Source organism: Patiria miniata, unplaced genomic scaffold (assembly GCF_015706575.1).
Source record: "Patiria miniata isolate m_02_andy unplaced genomic scaffold, ASM1570657v1 HiC_scaffold_20, whole genome shotgun sequence".
In the NCBI taxonomy this organism is placed as follows: domain Eukaryota; kingdom Metazoa; phylum Echinodermata; class Asteroidea; order Valvatida; family Asterinidae; genus Patiria; species Patiria miniata.
Window position 1 is genome coordinate 30,467,368 of NW_024037059.1, and position 25,959 is coordinate 30,493,326.

Sequence of the window (25,959 nt, forward strand, 5' to 3'; positions counted from 1 at the left end):
TGGAAAAGTTGCAGTTTTCACCACTTAGCTTAAGAGCTCACTGTATACACCCTATCAAGCCGTATTGCCGCACCGATGTGGAAGTATTATCATGCAGACCTTTATGCACAATCTGAACAGCAACTTCCCAGATTTGAATTTTTGGCTTGGGTTTCTTTAACGGGTACCCAGGTACCCATATTTTTTTCAAATGGGTACCCATATTTTTCACTAGGGTACCCAGTTCCTGTACTACCCATAAGTGCACACCCCTATGCCCCAACCCATCTCTTTTACGGTGCACCAGCCTGGGATACGTTTGTATTTACACTGACTAGTTGACTGCATGCTAACTCATTGGGAGTTACAAATTAATAACGGCCGTTTACTGTTCTTCAATACACTGATATATGACCGATACCTTTATGCAGAAATAATAAAATGGGAGTAGGCCTTAAAGGGAATATACATCATTTGCTTTTGCTGTAATTCTCAGAAATGGATGGAATTGGGGGGTTGGAAATATATAGCAAATATAGTTACACTGACTTTTTTGAGGTTTTGGGTTCGAAAATGCTATAAAAACTAAGAAAAACAATCATTTTCCTGTAGTCTGGTTCCTCGACTCCATATAAGAAGAAACAGATCAGTTTACATACATTGGGGAATTGTAAGGTCAGGGAACCAGTCTAGCTGGCTTGTACCCGTTCATAGGTGTGTAATCGATTGCAAACAAATGTGATGGTCAATTGGGGCCAGTATTTGAAAAAAAGCCAGTTTTTTTCCAACGCTGGTCGGCCAACCAGCGTTGGAAATTGATACAAAAATACCACTTTTCTTGAAAATGAAAGTATACCAGGTGCCATGATAATACAGGATGCTTTACACTGTCATACACTAACAGTCCAGCAAGGTATTTCAAAATGATTTGGTTGTTTTATTTTGTGATGTTTGCAAATGTTGTATTTTCCCTTTAATGTAAAAAGGACCAAAGACATAGACTCAAATTTCAGACTTAGATTACAAAAAGAGAATTCGATATTTTTTAAAAGCATCATGTTTATGACAAACATACCTATTCGTGCATCACATGCACTGAAATGCTAAACATTCGTGCAAATCTCATGCATAATTTTCCTGGTAGGCCTATAGGCATGGGTGTTGTGAGGGGGGGGGGGGCAAGGGGGGGGGGCGCTTGCCCCCCCGGAAAAGCAAAAAAAAAAAGAGGCGGGAAGTCAGTGGGGGGGACAAAATGTTCCTGCCCCCTCTTAAACTGGTCAATCAAGAATTTGTTGAGAAATACAGGTTTTTTTGGGGGGGGGGAAATATGTTTTGCCCCCCTCTAGAAAAAAATCCTGGCAACGCCCATGCCTATAGGCTACATTTGACATGTTCCAGCAAAAAGCGCCCATGCCTATAGGCTACATTTGACATGTTCCAGAATAAAGCGAAATGCACAAAAAGCAAAGACCGTGTAAAATCCAGCCAAAATGCCAGAACTCACCTATTTTATCTGGATCAACAGTTAGCCAAAGTTTTACACCACAAACGTGAAACTTCCGTCAAATGTAAAAAAAAAAAAAAGTATGGCAAAACTACCATCAACTTGTAAGTTGTAAGCCTTAGGTTTGTACGTGTACATGTCAGGCCTACTTCCTCATGCAATGAATGGTGCAACAACAACTCACTCCTTTACTCAACACAGGAAAAACCAGTCACTATTTGTGTCACACAGTACTGTGATCTTTATTCAAGTTCAATACATGTCTATACATGTGAACAATGCTGTAAATGCTATTGATTCTTGGTAACAGTTCAAACCTACCTCTGCTTACTGAAGCACAAAACAGACATTGCACAAATATCACCACTGCATGCATTGGTATAAGTCCTTTACATTTATAAGCAGACAAATAAAAATTCACAAGCAACACAGAAAATTTTGTGTGTGCACGCCTCAGCCAGAAGGTTTTTGTTCAACAAATATCGGGTACCGAAATCTGGGCAGCCGACCCATCATGCATGCATGCAGCACATTATTATTATTAATTTCAAAATTGTGGGCACCACAAAGGCCCAGAGCACCAATAGCTCATCAAAGCACCATTTGACTCGGAGACCATAGCTCTTCAGGTTTTTGGGCACCCACAAAGGCCCTGCGCTTGTGGCATTTTTTTTAAGCGGATAAAACACCCCATGGTTCATTAATATTTTTTTACTCCTGCCATTACGATTTTGTAAATAATACTTAGGTTAGACAAAGCACAGTGTGCAACATTATGTAGGTTATTTAATGAGTAGTAGAATTAAAAATTGTGAGGTAAAATTGGCTATACAAGTTGTTTCTTCAGAGGCTGAGACAAAAGTGACTGCCCAGCAATTTTTCCTTCCCACCTAAACTTTCTACTTCTAGGATGTAAAGAACCAACCCTACTTCTCATTGGCCCATAGTCAGGCCTTGCCAAGTGTCACAGAACAAGATCTCTTATCGGCTGGATGCCCCTCCAAGCCTTCTCAGCAATTGGTTAAAATTTGTGGCTATTGATTGGCTATTCTCCTGTTTACAGGATCCCACTTTTCTCACAAATTTGTCTATGGGGTTTCATGTACAAAGTTCTCCATAAGAAAGTACAGTATGTAATGCATTTACAGTGAGATGTTTGCATGGAGTTAGCCTTCTTTTTGTACAACACGTATAATATAACCACAGGAGCAGATCCATTGCAAATGTTGCTACTTATAAATAATTTGATCATTTAGTAATAAAATTGAGTATAACTGTTAAAATGCCTACAAATAGGCAGTGGCGCACCCAGGATTTGGCTTTTTTTGGGGGGCTCACAATTTTTTTTTTTTAATCACCCCGCAAGACCCAGTAATTTTTGAAATGAAATTGAGATCCTATATTAGTGTTTCCTCTGAATACACAGCGTTTAGAGCTAAAACTTCATCAGGTTGTTGTTATACACTCGTCTTTAGATTTTGAGCACTTTTGTTGCTTCAAATGGGAATAATGCACAAATGACTGTTGGTTTGGTAAAAGTAGCCCCCTGAGATGATCCATTCAGCGTTCTAAGTTATTCCAGAGGTGACACCCAGGGAAATAGAATGCTCCATGGATCACCGAGGGAGGCTAGTTTTACTACACTACAAGTTTAAAGCAATCAGTGTTTGTTTTATAACGCCCCACCCACAGATTCTGCTTGCTTTTGAGACATAACTGAATAATTTACCTGAAATGTCATAAAAACATTCTTCAATTTCAATACCAAAAGTAATTGAAAATTTCCTGGCACTTTTCCAAACTACCCCTTCATGAAATGTTTGAACCTAACTTTGAAACGCATGGAACAAAACGCGAACACGCAAAACACATGTACATCTGCACACACTGCTGTTGCTAGGTTTGTCAGCCTTGAATAGTCTTTTAGTCGTGATGTCTTTTTGGCTGTGCGGTGTAAAGACTGAAACTGGCTTACTGAGCAAAAATCCTGGTTCAAATGATTAGGTTGCAATTTACTTTTAGAAGCTGGGACAACTTTTAGAAACTGGGACAAAGAAAAAAAAAGAATCAAGAAAACAAAATAAACTTCTCAAAAATTTAATTTAGTCTCATTAAAAAGACAAATTCACAGGCAAAACCAATTTAAATCCTTAAATAACAAACACTTCCAAAGAAGTCTCAATCTGGATCAAACAACGAATAAAAGTCTCCAAAAGGAATTCGCCCGGGAGAAAATAAACAATTGGATACAATTTAAGGAGAATATTATGAGAAAAACTAAGGTATAACAAACTGGATTGACAAGAAACAATATCACCAAGGGAAAAAAGCAAATGTCATACATAACTGTTCCAGTACCAACAATACAAACCCTATTGATTCAAGCTGGGAGTTCAAACATGCAGTATGTCTGCATTAACTACGAAAGCACAAAATGGACATTGCACAAATGTTTTGTGTGAAAGGTCGTCAGTTTTGTGATCCAAGGAATTAACAAAACATGCAAAATGTACAAAGCTTTGAATTGAATATTTACATCATCACGCGCCATTGTGTTTCATATACAATGTACATTATGAAGATTGGCAAAATATGCTTCATTAAGATTTAAGACATTTCATGTTACCTAATATAAAAGTTATGGACTTACGAACAGTGATGACTATATATTTTCAATTTTGTGAATTGAATGTCGAATGTTAAGAAGTAGCGGTCCCTTCAATCTAAAAATATTTTGTCAGCAAAAACTGTTTTACGGTTCAAGAAATGCTTTTTCTCTTTCTCCACTGTTTATGATTAGATTTCTCTTTCCGACTTTATTACTGGAGAGTACACCACAGGCCTACTCATATTTGTGGGGACCGAAAATGCTGTGGGGACAGCAGGAAGTCCCCACAACTCGGTCAGTATTTTCTTAACATTAAAAAACTTCCCCATAACGCGGTGTAGGCCCACTCAGGCCAACGCACATGCCGAAATACTTTGAGGGAGATTAACAGAAACACACAAACGTTACCAGTTAATTCAATTTCAAACGGGTTTTACAATCTGAGTAAATATTATATTTCATGAATGTAGCTGGTTCAACTACAACAGGTCATGTTCTGCTAGGCCTTGTAAAGCAAATCATGAGATGCAGGTTAGCCCCGGTTCAAATGTAGCAGTTAGTTTTTCGGAGGGCCATCAGGCAAATCACATCCGCTCAAAGATCTTAACAGAGTGTAGGTCAGCAACAACTACGTCGCCAGCGGGGGTGAATGCCATTCCTAACGGATTGTACAACCCTTGAGCTACTGTTGCTACATATGCACCATTTGAATCGTATCGCTGCACTTCAGAGTCTCCCTGATTTTCAGAATTAACAACAACATAGATGGTCTCATCATCATCGCACAGGACACCAGTTGGCTTTGCAGCTTTGCCATTCATGAATGTCTTGACACTGAACATCTCTTTACCTCTAAAGTTAACGCATAGCAAACTTTGGCCCTCGTAGTTTGTGAAGACTAAACAGCCGAAATTGCTTATTGCCAAGTAATCGCTTTCCATGTTATTTGAGATGCTTGTAATCAACGATCCGTCCAGTTTGTGGACACTAATGACCTTTTTCCCCTTGTCAGCGACTGCTACTCGTTGACTGTCAACAGCAACAGCAGTGAGAAAACTCTCTGATCGCCCATCGGCATCGTCAGCTGAAGGTGTAAACTCGCGAACAAAGTGGAGCTCAGTGTTAAAAACCTTCACTTTCTTTTGGTCCGTGACAAAAAGCAGATCATCATGGGTCACAGCAACGCCAAAAGGAGCTTCCAACTGATGCCTAGCATCTCCTTTAGCAACCGATGTTTTATACCTCCCAGTTGAGGTAAACAACGATAACCGTTTCAAACCTATGTCAGTTACTACGATGTCCCCGTTTGTGAAACATGCAACAGCCCTGGCCAATTTGAATTCCCCGTCACCGGAACCTTCTTTGCCGAGCTTTTCCTTTAACTGCCATTTCTCGCTGACACAGACCTCCCCAAGATCTGCATCAATCACAACGTCTTGACATCTGACACCAATGAACGACGGACCGTGATTCACAATTTCAAACTTGAGCTCCTTCTGGAATTCCAAGTTGTGCATCACCTTCAGCTTGAGCTCCAAAAGCTCAAAATCATCGGCTTGACTCATCAAGTCATTTACTGCTGCGATGGTCTGATCTGCGCGTTCCATCTGTTCACGGTGTGCATGAGCGCCTTTTCGTACTCTTTGTCTCTCTCCTGACCGATTTCGTTGACCTTGTCGGTGAGAAGCTTTGCTTTGTTTCTGATTTTAGTGATCTCTGCCTCCGCTTTTGCATCAATATCACTATGAGCCTGAGCCAGTTTCTTTTGCAATCTATTTCGTGCATGTTCGATTGACTTTTCAGTAGATTTGAAGCACTGCCTGCACTTCTCGAACTCCTGCAGTGTGTTGTCGACCTCACTGCGGAAGGACCTGATACTGTCATCAATCTTTACAAAATTGTGCTCTGCCGACCGATGATCTAATGCGGCACACATGGGGCAGATTAAGGTATCGCAGGTGTCACAGTAGAAACACAACGTCTGGTCTGTGTGGACCGTACACATTCGGGTGATGGGTTTGCTATGTTCTGCTGGAGGCATCTTTGATTCCTGCCAATCTCCCAATGAAATGATTTGATGGTCTTTGGTGGACTTGAACCTCCCATGGGCTTTCCAACATTCTTGGCAGAAGTTATCACTGCAATCAAGACACCTCCAAGTGGCCTCCTTGCCTTCTCCACAGTCACATGTGGCGGTAGGTGCCGATGCTTCTCCTAGTACCGCCTCCTGTTGTTTGACCTCATCGACAAGAGAACTAAGAAAGAAAGATGAAGCTAGACTCTGCAATCCTCCATCAGGAACTTGCATCTCTCTCCTGCAGACTGGACATGTTATCTTCTCTGCCCCTGGCTTCTGTCTGCTCATCATCTCTTCCAGACACTTCAGGCAGAAGCTGTGCAGACAGTCTAGCAACTTGGGATCCTTGAAAAGACAGCAGCAGATCGGACATTCCAGATGCCCCTGGCTGATCTTGTCCAAGACAGTTTTGGCTGCAGCCTCCGCCATATCTCAAATGTGATCTAATCAAAACAGAACAAACCTCCGTTTCTGAAACAGTTCAAAATTATAACAAACAGGTGATTGTCCTTACGGCTGTGCATCGGAACTGGGTTCCTGAGTACCCGACCGTTAATTTCAGGAACCGGTTCCAGATCATGGAATCGAGTACCCGTAACCAACTTTGCAATTACTTAGTAACTTCTCAGTCAATGAAAAAGAAAATTTCGAACGTCAGTGGGAAAATTTCAAAATGAAAAAAAGGATACATTGCATTCAAATCCAATTTCACATTTTATGATGCTTGCGAAAGTTGCAGTTTTCACCACATAGCTAAAGAGCTCACTGTATACACCCTATCTAGCCGTATTGCTGCACCGATGTGGTAGTATTATCATGCGGACCTTTATGAACAATCTGAACAGCAACTTCCCAGATTTGAATTTTTTGGCTTGGGTTTCTTTAACAGGTACCCAGGTACCAATATTTTTATGTAAATGGGTACCCATATTTTTTTCAACTAGGGTACCCAGTTACTGTACTACCCATAAGTGCACACCCCTATGCCCCAACCCATCTCTTTTACGACACACCAGCCTGGGATACGTTTGTATTGACACCGACTATTATTGACTGCATGCTAACTCATTGGGAGTTACAAATAAACAGCGGCCGTTTACTGTTCTTCAGTACTCGGATATATGGCCGATATCTTTATGCAGAAATAACAAGATGGGAGTAGGCCTTAATGTAAAAAGGACCAATGACATATATATAGACTCAGATTTCAGATTTCAATTCAGAAAAGAGAATTCGGTGTTTTTTTTCTCTCAAAAGCATCATGTTAAAACAAACGGTGGTGGGAAGGAACGCTAAACATTTGTGCGAATCTCATGCATTATTTTCCTGATTGGCCTGTACGCTATACTTAACATGTTCAAAAACTAAGCGAAACGCATGAAAACCAAAGACTCATGTAAAATCCAGTCAAAATGCTGTACGTATAATGAACTCACCTACTTAACTGGATCAAAAGTTAGCTGAAGTTTTCCACCACAAACTTAATACTTAACTTCTGCCCAATGTAAAAAAAATAGTATGGCAAAACTACCATCAACTTGTAAGTTGTAAGCCTTAGGTTTGTACGTGTACATGTCAGGCCTACTTCCTCAAGCAATGAATGGTGCAACAACAGCTCACAACTTTACTCAACACTGCAAAAACCAGTTGCTATTTTTGTCACACAGTACTATGATCTTTATTCAAGTTCAATACACACCTACATGTGAACAATGCTGTAAAAGCTATTGATTCTTGGTTACAGTTCAAACCTACCTCAACTTGTAGCCTTAGGTTTGTACGTGTACACGTCAGGCCTACTTCCTCAAGCAATGAATGGTGCAACAACAGCTTCACTCCTTTAGGGGCCGTTCTCAATTATCAACATTTTCACAAGTGTACAAAGAGTACACTTTTTCAAGACCCCCCCCCCCCTTAAAATGTACAAAAAAAATGTTGATTTTTTTTTTCACACAAGTCTATATATAGACACTTGCATGTGAATTAAAGGGTTTTTGTAACTTTTGTAGATCAAGTTTTTGGCCATGACATGTGACACCGGCCTTTAAACACAAGCAGTGGATACGGATTTTACATGTACATGTACATGTACATGTACATACAGTACATTTTCATGTACGTGTGTAGGACAATGCCGCGCAGTTTGTACACAATACGTTCATGGGATGCAATGCGGGGCCTGGCGCGAGGCGCGACCGGCTCGGCAAGTGCTCGATCGGCATCGGTTGCGGCTGTCGCTGTGGCGACGGGCGAGAAAACAGATCGACATTAAAAAAAAAACGTTAGGCGGGCATAAACGGGCAAAAAAAGATATCGACATTTTAAAAAAAAACGTACGGCTGCCATTAACCCCCTCCCCCCCCCCCCCCCCCCACCCAGCGTACGGTTTGTACGCTCGTGAAAATGTTGATAATTGTGAACGGTCCCTTACTCAATACTGGAAAACCAGTCGCTATTTTTGTCACACAGTACTATGATCTTTATTCAAGTTCAATACACGCCTACATGTGAACAATGCTGTAAAAGCTATTGATTCTTGGTTACAGTTCAAACCTACCTCTGCTCACTGAAGCACAAAACGGACATTGCACAAATATCACCACTGCATGCATTGGTATAACTCCTTTTAATACATTTAGGCAAAATAAAAAAAAAACATGTGTAGCGTCCTGCCTCTTTGACAAAAAGGAAGGAGGAGGCCCTTTTTTTTTTTTTTTTTTCTTTTCAAAATGGCCGCCCGACACATTTTTCAAGACAACGCGGCCGGGCTATTTTTCAAGATGGTTACCAGCTTTTTTCAAAATGGCCGCCACTTGGACTCATTGACTATTTCCACAGCTTTATACACGGTAGAAAAGTCTAAAAATACGATTTATTTCGTCAGAGATCGTTAAAAATTTTCAATTTTTGTCTTTTAAAAAAAAAAAAAAAAGAGGCGGCCTCTAAAAAGGAAGCGGGCGGGGACGCTAAACATGTTTTTTTTTTACTTCGCCTTATAAGCAGACAAATAAAAAAACACAAGCAACACAGAAAACTTTGTGTGTGCACGCCTCAGCCAGAAGGTTTTTATTAAAAAAATGTCGGGTACTGAAATCTTGGCAGCCGACCCATAATGCATGCAGCACATTATTATTATGCCCCGCGGCGAAGCCGAAGGGGCATACTGTTTCCGCCTCGTCCTTCCGTGGGTGGGTGGGTGTGTGGGTGGGTGGGTGAGTGTGTGTGTCCGGACAAATCTTGTCAGCGCGATAACTTGAGAAATACTTAACATATGAACTTCAAATTTGGTTTGTGGATTTTTCTTGGTAATCCTAAGAAGCCTTTTGCATTTGGGGCCAAAAGGCCAAAGGTCAAGTTCACAGTGGCTAAAACAATAGAAATCTTGTCAGCGCGATAACTTGAGAAATACCTAACATATGAACTTCAAATTTGGTTTGTGGATTGTTCTTGGTAATCCTAAGAAGCCTTTTGCATTTGGGGCCAAAGGTCAAGTTCACAGTGGCTAAAATAATAGAAATCTTGTCAGCGCGATAACTTGAGAAATACTTAACATATGAACTTCAAATTTGGTTTGTGGATTGTTCTTGGTAATCCTAAGAAGCCTTTTGCATTTGGGGCCAAAAGGCCTAAGGTCAAGTTCACAGTGGCTAAAACAATAGAAATCTTGTCAGCGCGATAACTTGAGAAATACTTTACATGTGAACTTCAAATTTGGTTTGTGGATTGTTTTTGGCAATCCTAAGAAGCCTTTTGCATTTGGGGCCAAAAGGCCTAAGGTCAAGTTCACAGTGGCTAAAACAATAGAAATCTTGTCAGCGCGATAACTTGAGACATAATTAACATGTGAACTTCAAATTTGGTTTGTGGATTGTTCTTGGCAATCCTAAGAAGACTATTGCATTTGGGGCCAAAAGGTCCAGGGTCAAGTTCACAGTGGCTAAAACAATAGAAATCTTGTCAGCGCGATAACTTGAGACATAATTAACATGTGAACTTCAAATTTGGTTTGTGGATTGATCTTGGTAATCCTAAGAAGCCTATTGAATTTGGGGCCAAAAGGTCAAGGGTCAAGTTCACAGTGGCTAAATAAAACCTACAGAAGACACTAATGCTGTCAATGAATGTTCCATGTGACCAAGGTACATGTAAGTTGATGTTAAAAGAGTGGTGTTATGTCATGGGAACTGTCACCGTTGCGGGGCATTTGTGTTTGTAAACTCACCCGACTTGTTATTAATAATTTCCAAATTTTGGGCACCACAAAGGCCCAGAGCACCAATAGCTCATCCAAGCACCATTTGACTCGGAGACCATAGCTCTTCAGTTTTTGGGCACCCACAAAAGGCCCTGCGCGTGTGGCATTTTTTGAAGCGGATAAAACACCCCATGGTTCATTAATGATTTTTTATTCCTGCCATTACGATTTTGTAAATAATACTTAGGTTAGACAAAGCACAGTGTGCAACATTATGTAAGTAACTTAATGAGTAGTAGAATTAAAATTTGTGAAGTAAAATTGACTATACAAATTGTTTCTTCAGAGGCCGAGACAAAAGTGACTGCCCAGCAATTTTTCCTTCCCGCCTAAACTTTCTACTTCTAGGATGTAAAGAACCAACCCTACTTCTCATTGGCCCATAGCCAGGCCTTGCCAAGTGTCACAGAACAAGATCTCTTATTGGCTGGTTGCCTCTCCAAGCCTTCCCAGCAATTGGATAAAATTTGTGGCTATTGATTGGCTATTCTCCTTTTTACAGGATCCCACTTTTGTCACCAATTCTATGGGGTTTCATGTACAAAGTTCTCCATAGGAAAGTACAGTATGTAATGCATTCACAGTGAGATGTTTGCAAGGAGTTGGCTTTCATTTTGTACAACACGTATAATATAACCACAGGAGAAGATCCATTGCAAATTTTGCTGTTTATAAATAATTTGATCATTTAATAATAAAATTGAGTATAACTGTTAAAATGCCTACAAATAGGCAGTGGCGCACCCAGGATTTGGCTTTTTTGGGTGGCTTACAATTTTTTTTTTTTTTTTGAATCACCCCGTAAGACCCAGTAACTTTTGAAATGAAATTGAGATCCTATATTAGTTTTTCCTCTGAATACACAGCGTTTAGAGCTAAAATTTCATGTTACCTAATATAAAAGTTATGGACTTACGAACAGTGATGACTATACATTTTCAATTTTGTGAATTGAATGTCGAATGTTAAGAAGTAGCGGTCCCTTCAATCTAAAAATATTTTGTCAGCAAAAACTGTTTTACGGTTCAAGAAATGCTTTTTCTCTTTCTCCACTGTTTATGATTAGATTTCTCTTTCCGACTTTATTACTGCAGAGTGCACCATACATGTAGGCCTACTCATATTTGTGAGGACCGAAAACGCTGTGGGGACAGCAGAAAGTCCCAACAACTCGGTCGGTATTTTCCTAACAATAAAAAACTTCCCCATAACGCGATGTAGGCCTACCCAGGCCAACGCACATGCCAAAATACATTGAGGGAGATTAACTGAAACACACCAACGTTACCAGTTATGAAAATTTCGAACAGGTTTTACAATCTGGGTAAATATTATAATATCAGGAATGTAGCAAATGTAAACAGCCCTGGTTCAACTACAACATGTCATGTTCTGCGGGGCCTTGTATGGCAAATCGTAGGAGTGCAGCGGTTAGTTTTTCGGAGGGCCATAATCAGGCAAATCACATCCGCTCAAAAATCTTAACAGAGTATATGTCAGCAAAAACTGCATCGCCAGTGGGTGTGAATGCCATTCCTAACGGATTGAACAACCCTTGAGCTACTGTTGCTACGAATGCACCATTTGAATCATAACGCTGCACTTCAGAGTCTCCCCTTTTGCCAGAATGAACAGCGACATAGATGGTCTCATCATCATCGCACAGGACTCCAGTTGGCTGAGCAGCTTTGCCATTCATGAATGTCTTGACCCTGAACATCTCTTTACCTTTAAAGTTAACGCACAGCAAACTTTGGCCCTCGTAGTTTGTGAAGACTAAACGGCCAAAATTGCTTATTGTCAAGAAATTTTTGACCATATTGTTTGAGATGCTTGCAATCATCGATCCGTCCAGGTTGTGGACACTGATGACCTTTCGCCCCATGTCAGCAACTGCTACTCGTTGACTGTCAACAGCAACAGCAGTGAGGTCACTCTCTGATTGCCCATCGGCATCGTCAGCCGAAAGTGTAAACTCACGAACAAACTGGAGCTCAGTGTCAAAAACCTTCACTTTCTTTTGGTCCGTGACAAAAAGCAGATCATCATGGGTCACCGCAACGCCACAAGGAGCTTCCAACTGATGCCCAGCATCTCCCTGAGCAACCGATGTTTTATACCTTCCAGTTGAGCTAAACAACGATAGCCTGTTCAAAACTGTGTCAGTTACTACGATGTCCCCATTTGTGAAACATGCAACACGCGCTGCGAATTGAAATTCCCCATCACCGGTACCTTCTTTGCCAAACTCTTCCTTTGACTGCCATTTCTCGCTGACACAGACCTCCCCAAGATCTTCATCACTCACAACGTCTTGACATTTGACACCAATGAATGACGGACCATGATTCGCCGGTTCACACTTGAGCTCCTTCTGGAATTCCAAGTTGTGCATCACCTTTGGCTTGAGATCCAAAAGCTCGACATCATCGGCTTGACTCATCAAGTCATTTACTGCCGCGATGGTCTGATCTGCACGTTCCATCTGTTTACGGTTGTGCATGAGCGCCTTTTCGTACTCGCTGTCTCTCTCTTGACCAATTTCGTTGACCTTGTCGGTGAGAAGCTTTGCTTTGTTTCTGATTTTAGTGATCTCTGCCTCCGCTTTTGCATCAATGTCACTACGAGCCTGAGCCAGTTTCTTTTGCAATCTTTTTCGTGCATGTTCGATTGACTTTTCAGTAGATTTGAAGCGCTGCCTGCACTTCTCGAACTCCTGCAGTATGTTATCAACCTCAGTGCGGAAGGACCTGATAGAGTCATCAATCTTTAGCAAATTGTGCTCTGCCGACCGATGATCTAATGTGGCACACATTGAGCAGATTAAGGTGTCGCAGGTGTCACAGTAGAAATACAAAGGATGGTCGTTGTGGATCGTACACATTCGCGTGATGGGTTTGCTAGGTTTGCTATGTTCTGCTGGAGGCATCTTTGATTTGTGCCAATCTCCCAACGAGATGATTTGATGGTCTTTGGTGGACTTGACCCTCTCATGAGCTTCGCGGCATTTCTGGCAGAGGTTATCACTACAATCAAGACACCTCCACATGGCCTCCTTGCCTTCTCCACAGTCACATGTGGCGGTAGGTGCTGATGCTTCTCCTAATGCCGCTTCCTGTTGTTTTACCTCATCGACAAGAGAACTAAGAAAGAAAGACGAAGAAAGACTCTGCAATCCTCCATCAGGAACTTGTGTCTCTCTCCTGCAGACTGGACATGTTATCTTCTTTGCCTTTGGCTTCTGTTTGCTCATCATCTCTTCCAGACAGTTCAGGCAGAAGCTGTGCAGACAGTCCAACATCTTGGGATCCTTGAAAAGACAGCAACAGATCGGACATTCCAGATGCCCCTGGCTGATCTTGTCCAAGACAGTTTTGGCTGCAGCCTCCGCCATATTTCAAATGTGACCTAATCAAAACAGAACGAACCTGTGTGTTTGAAAAATATTCAAAATTATAACAAACAGGTGATTGCCCCATAGGGCTGTGCATCAGAACCGGGTACCCGAGTATCCGACCGTTAATGTCAGGAACCGTTTCCAGATCATGGAATCGAGTTCCCGTAACCAACTTTGCAAATTACTTAACTTCTCAGTCAATGAAAAAGAAATGTTTTGAATGTCAGTCGGAAAATTTCAAAATGAAAAACCGGATTTATGGAAAACAAAAACTAATTTTATGTTTTATGATGCTTGTGAAAGTTGCAGTTTTCACCACATAGCTAAAGAGCTCACTGTATACACCCTATCTATCTGTATTGCCGCACCAATGTGGTAGTATTATCATGCAGACCTTTATGAACAATCTGAACAACAACTTCCCAGATTTGAATTTTTGGCTTGGATTTCTTTAACGGGTACCCAGGTACCCATATTTTTTTCAATAGGGTACCCGGTTCCTTTACTGCCCGTAAGTGCACACCTCTATGCCCCCATTTCTTTTACCGCACACCGTACCAGCCTGGAAATCTAAATGTAACAGGAGATTCATTTGTATACATTGACTGCATGCTTACTCATTGGGAGTTAGAAATAATAAAATGGGAGTATAGGCCCTAATGTAAAACAAGACCAAAGATATAGACTTAGATTTCTGACTTCGATTCAGAAAAGAAAATTCAATATGTTTTTTCTCTAAAAGCATCATGTTTATTTCAAACGTTGGTGGGAAGGAACACCACCTACTCACTCATCACATTTACTGAAATGCTAAACATTCCTTCAAATCTCATGCATAATTTTCCTGGTAGGTCTATAGGCTATATTTAACATGTTTAAAAACAAAGCGAACGCACGAAAAGAAAAGACTTGTGCAAAATCCAGCCAAAATGCTGTATGTAATGAACTCACCTACTTAAACTGGATCAACAGTTAGCTGAAGTTTTCCACCACAAACATAATACTTCCGCCAAATGTAAAAAAAGTATGGCAAAACTACCATCAACTTGTAAGTTGCAAGCGCTTAGGCTTATAATGTGTACATGTCAGGCCTATACTTTATCCTCATGAGATGAATGGTGCAACAACAGCTACATTCCTTTACCCAACACAAGAAAAACCAGTCGCTATTTGTGTCACACAGTACCATAACAAAGGAACACTACGATCATGATCTTTATTCAAGTTCAATATAGGCCCACATACGCACATACGAACAAGCACTGAAAATGCCATTGATTCAAGTTCACAGTTCAAACAGGCAACTCTGTCTACGGAAGCACAAAATGGACATTGCACAAATATCAACACTGCATGTGTTTTTATAACTCCTGATGCATGTATACATGTATACATGTTAAGATGCCTACAAATACGATTTTATATTTTGAAAGATATGAAAATGGAAAAAGGAAGGTCACAAATATGAATTGCAAACGAGGATGTATTAAAGTATCCACGATATAAAGCTAAAAATCAGGAAATATATACCCTACGTTTCATTCATGTGTACTATTGAAGTGACTGTTACTGGTTGTAGTAGAAAAAATAGCGCATGGTAGGGGTAAGGTGGCTTGGCTTAAATCCTGGACACAACAGAGATGCCACTTTTAAGGTTTTAACCTGAATTCTGGGTTTTTTTTAAATGTGACAAAATTGAAAGTGCTGGATTTGGTCTGAAACATCCAGAGAACAGACTTGTGAAAGGCGTAAGGGTAGTGTCAGGTTTTTAGTAGTGTTTCAGGCTTTTTATTGATATATTGTTGGCATCTCTGACACAAGAACAGCCCATTTTTTAAAGAACATCGGAGTCTAGCCACAAAATGATCGAGACCCAAGTAGGAACATTACAGCAAAAATAAAAATAGAAAAGCAACCCTTAGTACAGCTGGTCGGACTGCCTGTAAAATTATTCTTTCTGGCATTACATGCTGTCATTGTGAAGAACACAATAAAAGAAGGTCATTTCCAAAGATACGTCAAGGGACACATTTGTGGAAATTTCCGTTAGTAGTTGGTTTGTAATTGGGTGAATCCGTGAATGGGTGTGCACAAGCATTGACACGACAAACACATGCGCGCATACATATCATTCATTGGTTCAGTGCGTGACATTGGGTACTGTAGCTGCAATCAGCTGAATGAGAACGTGTCTCGGATGCTGATTTTGGGCACAATTCAAAGTATGACTCTGCAACTTTTGAATTGGAATCGAGACCCTAGAATACTGTTTCCACTGAATACACAGCATTCACAGAGCTAAATCTTCATCAAGTTGTTACGCAACTGTCTTTAGATATATTGAGCACTTTTGTTGCTTCAAACAAACAAAAATCCACAAATGACAAATGATCTACCTTACCTTTAGTTTTCACTGATGCAAATTATCAATTCCATCATATTTCAAAGGAAACAAGAGATAACTGTTTCAATCATTCTCTGACCTGTGCCTCTTTATTTTTTTCAGGGCAAAGGTGAAATCCTGACGTACTGGCTTGAGGGACAGGATCCAAGCTACAAGATCGACAGAATCAAACCACCCAAACAAAACTTGTAAACATCTAGCATTATCCCAACATCATCTGCAACGGAAGTTACAAAGTCCAATACCATTTAGATCAGCAATTATTTGTAAAGAGGCAAAAACCATAACCAGCTATCAATCTGAACTAGAAATTATACCACAGTGTGTGTAGGTCTATTTGAAAAAGCTAACAACAAATTCAAATTAGCACACAGTTTTGTGTTCACCAACAGTTTTGTTGTTCACGAGAACAGCTTTCATTTAGCAACTTTAAGAAAAAAAAGTTTAATCGTACTTGTACAATAACTAACTTTGATCAAGTCACTGATTTACAAAGACTGAATTATTTTGAAGTCGCATTATAATCTATTACCATGTAGAAATTCTAACAAAAATTACATCAAACAATCTAAAAAATAATTTTAATCAAACAAACACACTCTGAGTTCAAAATGTTGAGAGTCGCTACTTTGGTATTAACTTGTATTCAAACTTCACAAAAAAGAAAGAAATGTATATAACATCGAAAATTACTTTGTAAACTATAATATATCAGTCTAGAATCCAAAGTTGAAAGAAGAAGCAAGGCTTTTACAGATTTGTAACAAAGATGACACTTGAATTGTCATGGTATTGATAAGAACAAAATCAGCATTGTTATCATACAAAACAGCGTGACTAGAAACTAACTTTAAATGGACCCTTGTTAACTAATGCAATATGAGGTATGCAGCTGCAAAACGCAAATAGTAGAATGTGAGGACTCGGGTATTATTCACTTTTATAAATAAAGCTTTAGCAATTTTGGACGCACAGATTTTTATAAATTGGCATAGAAGTAAGTTGTGTAACGTGAGAATGTATACAGCAAAAAAATAAAACCCAATCAGACACTGGTGTAAATGGAGGATTTTCTATTGTTCCTCTTCGCTTTTCCTTTGTTTATGCCTAAACTGTTTCGCAACAGCTCTCATTGGTTTTGTACACGTTTTCCAACAAACCGAGGAGTCCTCGATTTGGTATCTGTCCTTGATGCATCGATGATATTGCACGTGTTCGTCCTCGATTTGCACCATTAACATGCACTGCATCCTTTTACGAAGCCATTTTGTTGTTTTGTTTTGGTTTATTCACATTCGGAATTCAAGGTTGCCAGATGGATTCCAATTCGATTTCTGTGAAGATCAGCTTTTAAAAAGGATACTTTGACAAAGTTTGCAGGGAAATCAGTTAAAAATTTTATTGTTTTTCTCAAAAAATTGACGATTTTTGCCCAAAATCTTTAATATAATTATTGGTTGTTTGAATGTTAATTGATGCTCCTCTAACCTCTAAAATAATTTCTGCATAGTTTGGAGAAAAGTCATTTTTTTGGCCAAATTTCATTTTAAAAAGTGTTGCTTTTTTCAATTTGGGCCAAAAAATGAAATTGCTTCAAATTGGCAGGAAAGATGCCTAAAGGACACTAGAATACATTTTAATTCGATTTCTGGACAGAAAAGCTTTTAAAAAGGATAATTTGACAGAAATTTGCCGTAAAATCAGTCAAAAAATGTTGTTTTTCTCCAAAACTTGATGATTTTTGCCCGAAAGCGTTAAAATGGCCAAAAAAAATGAAATTGCTTCAAATTTGCTGGAAAGATGCCTGAAGGACCCTAGAACGCATTCTAATTTGATTTCTGGACAGATAAGCTTTTTAAAAAGGATATTAGGGATATTAGGATATTAATAGTCGCCCGTAGAGGTACTGATGACGTGTCGAGCATGTATACCTCTAGGGGCGACCATTAATAGTCGCCCGTAGAGGTAGAGATGACGATTCAAACATAGGGGCGATCATTAAAAATAGTCCATAGAGGTACAGATGACAATTCGAGCACGTATACCCCTAGGGGCGATCACTAACGTCGCCCCTAGAGGTACTGATGACGAGTCAAGCATGTATACCTATAGAAGCGGGCCTCTCTGCATCTGTATCACAAAAATGGTCCTTTTTTCCCTCTAGTTTCCCAACCCATTATTATTATTATTAATTATTAATGCAGATTTCATTTAACAAACCTCATTGTGTTGAATGGAATCTGGGTTGGGATTTTTTTCGTGATACAGATACAGAGAGTCCCGTTTGTTAAAGCCTCTTAGAGTCTAGTATCTACAACATAGTTTTAGCTCTAGCTCTATGTCGAATTCCTGATGAGCATTGGAGCTGGAGTTACTCAAGCTAGGGGGTTTCCCAAGCTAGAGTTTCTCAAGCTACACGATCGCCAAAACTTCGAACTCTTGTAGTATTGCCGTTAATTATTGTACGGTTGTTGTCTTTTGTCCTTGTGGGATTTTGTTTGTCATAGTTCTCGGCTGGGGTACCTATGAAGACGAGAAGGCCACTAAGGCATAAGAGGCGGTCATGATCTTCGCCTAAGACCCGGCCGGCAAGAAGACCTATGTGTACAACTACAAGGACTGGGTGTGGGACGTCAAGGATACTGTTCAACTCGCTCCATTCTTCGGAACTAGCAGATACGTAAGTCAAAAAAACTTACAAACTTAATAGCATGATGAAATTAAATTAAAGGTAATATACATCATTTGCAAACATCCAAACACAAAACTGCCAAATTATTATGAAATACCTAACTTGACTGAAAGTGAATAATATTCTCTCAAGCATCCTATGAAACCATTTAGGCGAGATGTCATTTTTAAGAAAAGTGGAATTTTTGAATCCCTTTCCAACGATGGTCGACATTTTTTTTTTTAAATACTGCCCCTAATTCACCAAATTTAGTTAGTCCACAAGCCAGCTAGTCTGGTTCCCTGACCTGAAAATTCCTTGACATCTATAAATTGGTCCGTTTCATATAAAGTAGGGTCAGGGAACCAGACTACAAGAACAGCATTTTTTTTGTTTTTCCCCCCAGCATCAATGAACACAAAACTTTAAACAGGTCAGTGTAACAATATTTGCTATAAAATACTAACCCCCCAATCCATCCATTTCTGAAAATTACAGCAAAAGAAAAATGTTGTATATCTAACTATAATTCCGGAAATCTCTGTCTGTCTGTATTTTGATTATCTTCAGAACTGGGCAGCGTATGAAGTTGAAAATCAGCGGGTGTATTGCTCAGGACTCCAGAGTGTGCAGTGCCAAGTTTGAATTTGTTTGGATGAGCGGTTCTCGAAAAAGCTGCAAAAAGCAACATTTTCTGAGGCAAATGCGGCAGTATTTATAGCCTAGACCAGCACGCGCACACTGCCATATCATTTTCAATTGTTTACGTCATGTTTAACCCTAAAAGTGCCGGGTTATTTTGACCATCTCTCAGCCATCCCCCCCCCCCCCCCCAAGATCTCGGCCTTCGGGTGACGAAAAATTTTGAAACTCGGTACATGCATAGAAAACTCTTCATAAACATACCCAAGAAATTTGATGACGATAGGTCAAAGGGTTTTGGAATTATGGCTAATTAATTATTCGTGAGTACGAAAAGCAATTCTGCTCTGTGTACACGACGTATACGGGGAAATTCTCGCTGCGCGGCAACCTGTGGTCCGATTTTTATGTTTTTGGTATCAAAAGATACGCAAGGCTCGAGGCTAAAAGTCATAACAACTCCGGTTGGGAAAAAAAAATTTTTCAAGGTTATCGCGGGAAAAGGTTGACGGGGATTCCGCCCCGCCCCCCCCGCCCCGCCCCTTTTAGGGTTAAGTGAAAGCGTGTGTGCTCAATATGACGCAACACTGGAAAAAGGAAGTGCACATGCATTGTAGGGCGATACCATTGTCCAGTATGGGCACATGCATTGTAGGGCGATACCATTGTCCAGTATGGGTGAATAGCACTGCATACCATATGTTTCCGTATGTACACGTACGTGGTGGCTGCACAGGAACATTATTTTTTGCAGTTGACTGAGCGACCATTGTAGGCGGTCTACTGAGCAACCTTACGGCAGGGCGATACCATTGTCCAGTAGGGGTGAATATCTGCAGCTTTTGCGAGAAGCAATCGCCCAAACAACTTCAAACTTGGCACAAGCTTTGACATGAGTGTGCGTTCAACCTGTCAAAACAACACCATTGAATCGCGTGCATTGTTCGCATGAGTTGTTCTCAAAAACTCTGCAAGCATGCAACCAATACCAGCGGCAAAGCAATTTGCGCTTCCCGAACATGCACATTTTAGACGGGAACTGCACTAGTTTTTTTAATTATGAAATATCATTTTGGGGTTTGGATTCCGCTTTTTTGGACTCGCACTGTATTTGTGTCAGGTTTTCAACCTCCGTTCCACCAAAATCTTACCCCCCTGATGAAGTTTGACAAGAAGCCTGGCTGCAGCAGAAATTCAAAACACATGCCAGCCGCAGCCTATAGACTTTGTGCACAGGTACCCCTCGACGGTTATAAAGGGAAAGTTGGGGAAGACCACTGGAAGGGACATTGTGGAGAGCTGTTGGCCAATCATGGGCGTAGCCAGTGGGGTGGGGAGGGGGGGGGGGTAAGGGGGATATAAACAACCCAATATTTTGTAAAGACTGCCCTTTTCCATTCAAATCAGAGTTGTAATGACTCGAGTCAATGACTCGACTCGAGTCCGACTCGAGTCAAATTTTTGGTGACTCGACTCGACTCGAGTCCCTATGGGTAAATGACTCGACTCGACTCGAGTCACTGCAAGCAAATGACTCGACTCGACTCGAGTCCCTCATCAAAAGACTCGACTCGACTCGAGCGAAGGCTAATAAGACTCGAGTCCCAAAATTAAAAGCAAACTTTTGCGAAAAGTATTTGCAATGACTTACGGTGCGAATTTTATGTTCATTTACAAACAACGTGTCACAGACTCCCACCTTATGGTTCTGGAACGCACAAAATACTATTCAGGAACCAGATTTATTTTCCAATTCGTTGTTTCATCATTGGCTTAGGGCGATTTCTTATAAGCCTCTCGGATTTGAACGCCGGCTAAAGTTATGCCCTCCTTTTATACATTTTGGTAAATAGTGTTAAAATATTCGTGACTCGATTTGACTCGAGCTAAATATTTGACTCGATTCGACTCGACTCGACCTTCTTGACCTAATGACTCGACTCGACTCGAGTCACTTCTTTAAAATGACTCTAATAATAATTACATCAGTTACTTTTTGGATAGCTGCAAATGATGGACTGTAGCTTTAAGGCCAAGTACATGTATGAGATACTTGAGATTTCTTCAGTTAGATTTGGGGCTTCAATTGTGTGGCAATTTCGTCTATGGTTTTGACTTAAAGGTCTAAATTTATTCTTATACCACCTTTTCATATATGCCTTTTCATCGTCCATTGCATAAATATAGTTGCATGTATAGTTTTATAGGTACCGATATACAAACCAAATTGAAAAGCGGCTTAGTGTATTCAAAATTTTTCAAATTGTCATCTCAAATTACTGCAAACCAAACCTATCCCTCATTTTCACCATTAACGTCTTGTTCTCAACTTGCCAGGTCGTTAACTTGTTGAATGCCTTGTACACGCTGTTCGACGCCATCATTTCCAACTATGACGTCTACAAGGTAAATATTTCATATAACCCAGCAGATTGTTTAAAACCAAACTTGCAACAAAATTTAAATCACAGGATGTTAAAATGTGCTATTAGCTAATAGTTCCAAGTTACATTAAGACAAAAAAAAGATGTAAACATGTTTTCTATTATATCTGAAAGCAAAACTAACCAATAATAAATGATAACATCTTACAAAGGTTGAAACCATTGGTGATGCCTACATGCTGGTCTCCGGCCTACCGCTCTGTAATGGCAACCGTCATGCCGGTATGATCGCCTCGGCTGCATGGCATCTGCTGGAGGGCTTTAGTAGTTTCATCGTGCCGCACAAACAAGAGGAGAAACTCAAACTCCGAATCGGTATTCACTCAGGTAAGATCGTTGTCTTTGCTTGTGGTAGAGGTACTCATGATGGATCGCAACTACATCACAAGTCTATAGTCACAAGTACATCACAAGTCCAGTAACAAGTACATCACAAGTCTAGTCACAAGGTAGTACGTTACAAGTCCAGTTTCAAGTACATCTCAAGTCCAGTCACAAGTGGATCATAACTTCAAGCTCTGCTCTTGCTATTTGTGCTTGAAAATGTTGTGTATGTATGACGATTTCTCAATTGTTTATCACAAGGCTAGTCACAAGTGCATCACAAGTCAAGTCACAAGTACATCACAAGTCCAGTCACAAGTAAATCACAAGTCCAGTCACAAGTGCATCACAAGTCCAGTTTCAGGTACATCACAAGTCTAGTCACAAGTACATCACAAGTCTAGTCACAAGTACATCACAAGTCTATAGTCACAAAATCATCACAAGTCTATAGTCACAAGTTCATCACAAGTCTAGTCACAAGTACATCACAAGTCCAGTCACAAGAACATCACAAGTCCAGTCACAAGTAAATCACAAGTCCAGTCACAAGTGCATCACAAGTCCAGTTTCAGGTACATCACAAGTCTAGTCACAAGTACATCACAAGTCTAGTCACAAGTACATCACAAGTCTATAGTCACAAAATCATCACAAGTCTATAGTCACAAGTTCATCACAAGTCCAGTCACAAGAACATCACAAGTCTGGTCACAAGTACATCATAAGCCTAGTCACAAGTCCAGTCACAAGTACATCACAAGTCCAGTCACAAGTACATCACAAGTCTATAGTCACAAGTTCATCACAAGTCCAGTCACAAGTACATCACAAGTCCAGTCACAAGTACATCACAAGTCCAGTCACAAGTACATCACAAGTCCGGTCACAAGTACATCATTTGCCTAGTCACAAGTCTAGTCACAAGTACATCACAAGTCCAGTCACAAGTACATCACAAGTCTAGTCACAAGGTAGTACGTAACAAGTCCAGTTTCAAGTACATCTCAAGTCCAGTCACAAGTGGATCATAACTTCAAGCTCTGCTCACGCTATTTGTGCTTGAAAATGTTGTGTATGTATGACGATTTCTTAATTGTTTATCACAAGGCTAGTCACAAGTGCATCACAAGTCAAGTCACAAGTACATCACAAGTCCAGTCACAAGTAAATCACATGTATATGTATGACGATTTCTTAATTGTTTTGGACTTTTTTCAAGGATCTTGTGTGGCGGGTGTAGTTGGCCTGACCATGCCTCGGTATTGCCTCTTTGGTGACACGGTCAACACAGCGTCTCGTATGGAGTCTAATGGACTCGGTAAATAGAATCTTGTTACACAAGACAACTCTAATTATGCTGATATATGGATTCGAGAAAGTAAACGCACAAACGTAATTAAGCATGAAGTGTGAACCAGCCTCACCTCATGTTGGAAAACTTCATTCCATTGGCGCTGTGGACCCCATGCACGATACTTTTAAGCCGTCCTGGGCGCAGACATTTTGAATTCATGTGCGTGTTTGTGGAACATAATGAAATCACACGGAATGGATTTCGGATAATGTGCTCTATTAAAAGGCAAGGCGCAAGTACATTACGCGAACAACATAAGTGCGTTTTCTGTGAGTATGACGGTAAAAAAATGTTACGGCAAATGTCATCTGCAGCGCCTATGAGTTTGAGTTTGCGTAGATTGACGCAGAGCAAAATGAAACGCTCATGTACTAATTGTGCTTTTTGGTTATGGGCGTATCGGCTTTGATAACGCACTGGTAATAGAATACAAATGCAGATATGCAAATAGCCGTACTAAAGCCATACTAAATTTCGAGTTTTCCTAGGTTTGTGCACAAATATGGATGCGCCCAACTGGGCTCAATTTCATGGCTCTAATACCGTTAGCAAAAATCTGTGCTTACTATAAAATTCCCTGCTGGCGATAAGCGTATTTCACGGGTTAGCGAGGAATTTTGGCTTGTGCGCATGCGTATGTCCTGTACTAGGATTCTGTGCTTATAAGGTTAGTGCAGAATTGTGCTAGCGTGGTGAGCACAAAATGATGATCGTAAGCGTGGAATTTTGTGGTAAGCAGAACCATAAATTTGGGCCATGCAGGCTTCATTTGTACAGCGAGTTAGTGCTCTAATAATTTATTATAGCTCTGTGGTATAACCCAACTTCAATTATTCATGGAAAATGTTCATGATATTTTATATATGTGAGCCGAAATATTTATTTTCCCTCACCCCATCAATTTAACAGTGCTCAAGATTCATGTGAGTCCTGAATGCAGACAGGTACTGGAAGAACTTGGAGGATACAATCTAGTAGAGAGAGGACTGGTTGCCATGAAGGTATGGCATTTATTTTGATTGCGTAGATCCTTTCTTAGGGTTCGTTCAATTAGCTCACCCGGGTCGACTCGGATTAGCCCTGTGCCGTTTGATTAGCTCTGACGTCATTCTCAGGGCTCACCCGGGTCAGCCACCACAGACCCTGCTCGTGGAGCAGAGTCAGTGGTGGAGATACGTCACACGCATGCGTTGTTCATTCCGTAGAAACGTACAAATGGCGAAGAGGACCTAAACATCAACTTTATTTGAAGTTGAAACATAATTATTTATTGATCTCATTGCGATTTTAGAGGCTATAATTCCAGCTTAGCATTTTTACTTATTTCAATTGACGGAAAAGCAGTAAATCTGAAGAAAAAACTCAGTTTGAAAAGGGCATTTTGTCAGTGGCTACGGCCGGGGCTACAGACGTCACGTGAGGATCGTGATGGCCTGCATTCTGCATTTGAGCGTTTCAAAATCAGTCTGCCTTTAGCCGAGTTGATCCGGGTGAGCTACTCGAATGCACCTTATATTTGATTGACCAACTATAACTGTTTAAATGCTCGAACTTAAAAGAAGTATTTACTACTTTGGTTGTTGTGATAAAACTAGCCTCCTGAGATGATCCATGCAGCGTTCTTTATTCCCGAGGTAATACCCAGGGAAATTGAATGCTCCATGGATCACAGAGGGAGGCTAGTTTTACTACGCTATCAGTTAAAAGCAGTCAGTATTTGGTTTTTTTATGCCCCATCCACAGATACTACTTGTTTTTGCTAGATAACTGAATAATTTACCCGAAATGTCATAAAAACGTACCTCAATTTCAATATGAAAGTAATTGAAAATTTCCTCGTACTTTTTCAAACTACCCCTTCATTAAGTGTTGGAACAAAACGCCCAACATGCAAAACCCATAATATGCATACACTGCTGTTGCTATGTTGGTTGCTACGTGCATAGAACTTTGTCAGCCTTGAATAGTCTTTTTAGTGGTTGTATTGTCTTTTGGGCTGTGTGTAACGGGGAAAAAAAGGCTAAGAAAACAACTGGTTGAAATGATTAGGTTGCAATTTACTTTTAGAAACTGGGACAAAAAAGATAGAAAATCAAGGAAACAAAATAAACTTCTCAAAAATGTAATTAAGTCTTATTAAAGAATATCCTTCACATTCAAAAAAATAAATTAAAATCCTGAATGAACAAACTAGTTTAAAAGAAATCTCAATCTGGATCAAACAACGAATTAAAAACTCAAAAAGGAATTTGTCATTAACAAATTAACAATTGGATTAAATTTTAGGAGAATATTAA

General features: G+C 40.2%; 3 protein-coding genes and 1 pseudogene across 3 annotated transcripts in view; 2 read left to right on the plus strand and 2 right to left on the minus strand.

The window, feature by feature from the left end:
• Positions 1 to 17,291, plus strand: part of LOC119728592 (speract receptor-like) — a 29,672-nt gene extending 12,381 nt beyond the window's left edge. Inside the window, exon 6 of the mRNA XM_038200887.1 lies at positions 16,327 to 17,291. Coding sequence (XP_038056815.1) covers positions 16,327 to 16,416 — 90 coding nt within the window. The 3' untranslated portion in view covers positions 16,417 to 17,291. The remainder of the gene's footprint in view (positions 1 to 16,326) is intronic.
• Positions 4,503 to 6,608, minus strand: LOC119728591 (annotated as a pseudogene).
• Positions 11,191 to 13,837, minus strand: LOC119728589 (E3 ubiquitin-protein ligase TRIM71-like). The gene has a single exon (XM_038200886.1). It carries the CDS (start codon positions 13,815 to 13,817, stop codon positions 11,886 to 11,888), a length of 1,932 nt encoding a protein of 643 aa, XP_038056814.1. The 5' UTR covers positions 13,818 to 13,837; the 3' UTR covers positions 11,191 to 11,885.
• A 956-nt stretch (positions 17,292 to 18,247) lies between the features above and the next one.
• On the plus strand, positions 18,248 to 24,696 carry LOC119728030 (speract receptor-like). The gene is made up of 6 exons (XM_038200111.1): positions 18,248 to 18,302; positions 18,804 to 18,904; positions 21,875 to 21,943; positions 22,134 to 22,308; positions 23,528 to 23,626; positions 24,572 to 24,696. The coding sequence occupies exons 1-6, from the start codon at positions 18,248 to 18,250 to the stop codon at positions 24,679 to 24,681; spliced, it is 609 nt and encodes a 202-aa protein (XP_038056039.1). The 3' UTR covers positions 24,682 to 24,696.
• Positions 24,697 to 25,959: the final 1,263 nt, after the last annotated feature.

Coding starts and splice junctions, on each gene's coding strand:
- LOC119728589 (XM_038200886.1), bottom strand. CDS start 13,817: ATGGCGGAGGCTGCAGCCAAAACTGTCTTGGACAAGATCAGCCAGGGG.
- LOC119728030 (XM_038200111.1), top strand. CDS start 18,248: ATGACAATTCGAGCACGTATACCCCTAGGGGCGATCACTAACGTCGCC. Junction 21,944..22,133: donor CCAACTATGACGTCTACAAG/GTAAATATTTCA, acceptor CATCTTACAAAG/GTTGAAACCATTGGTGATGC. Junction 22,309..23,527: donor CCGAATCGGTATTCACTCAG/GTAAGATCGTTG, acceptor ACTTTTTTCAAG/GATCTTGTGTGGCGGGTGTA.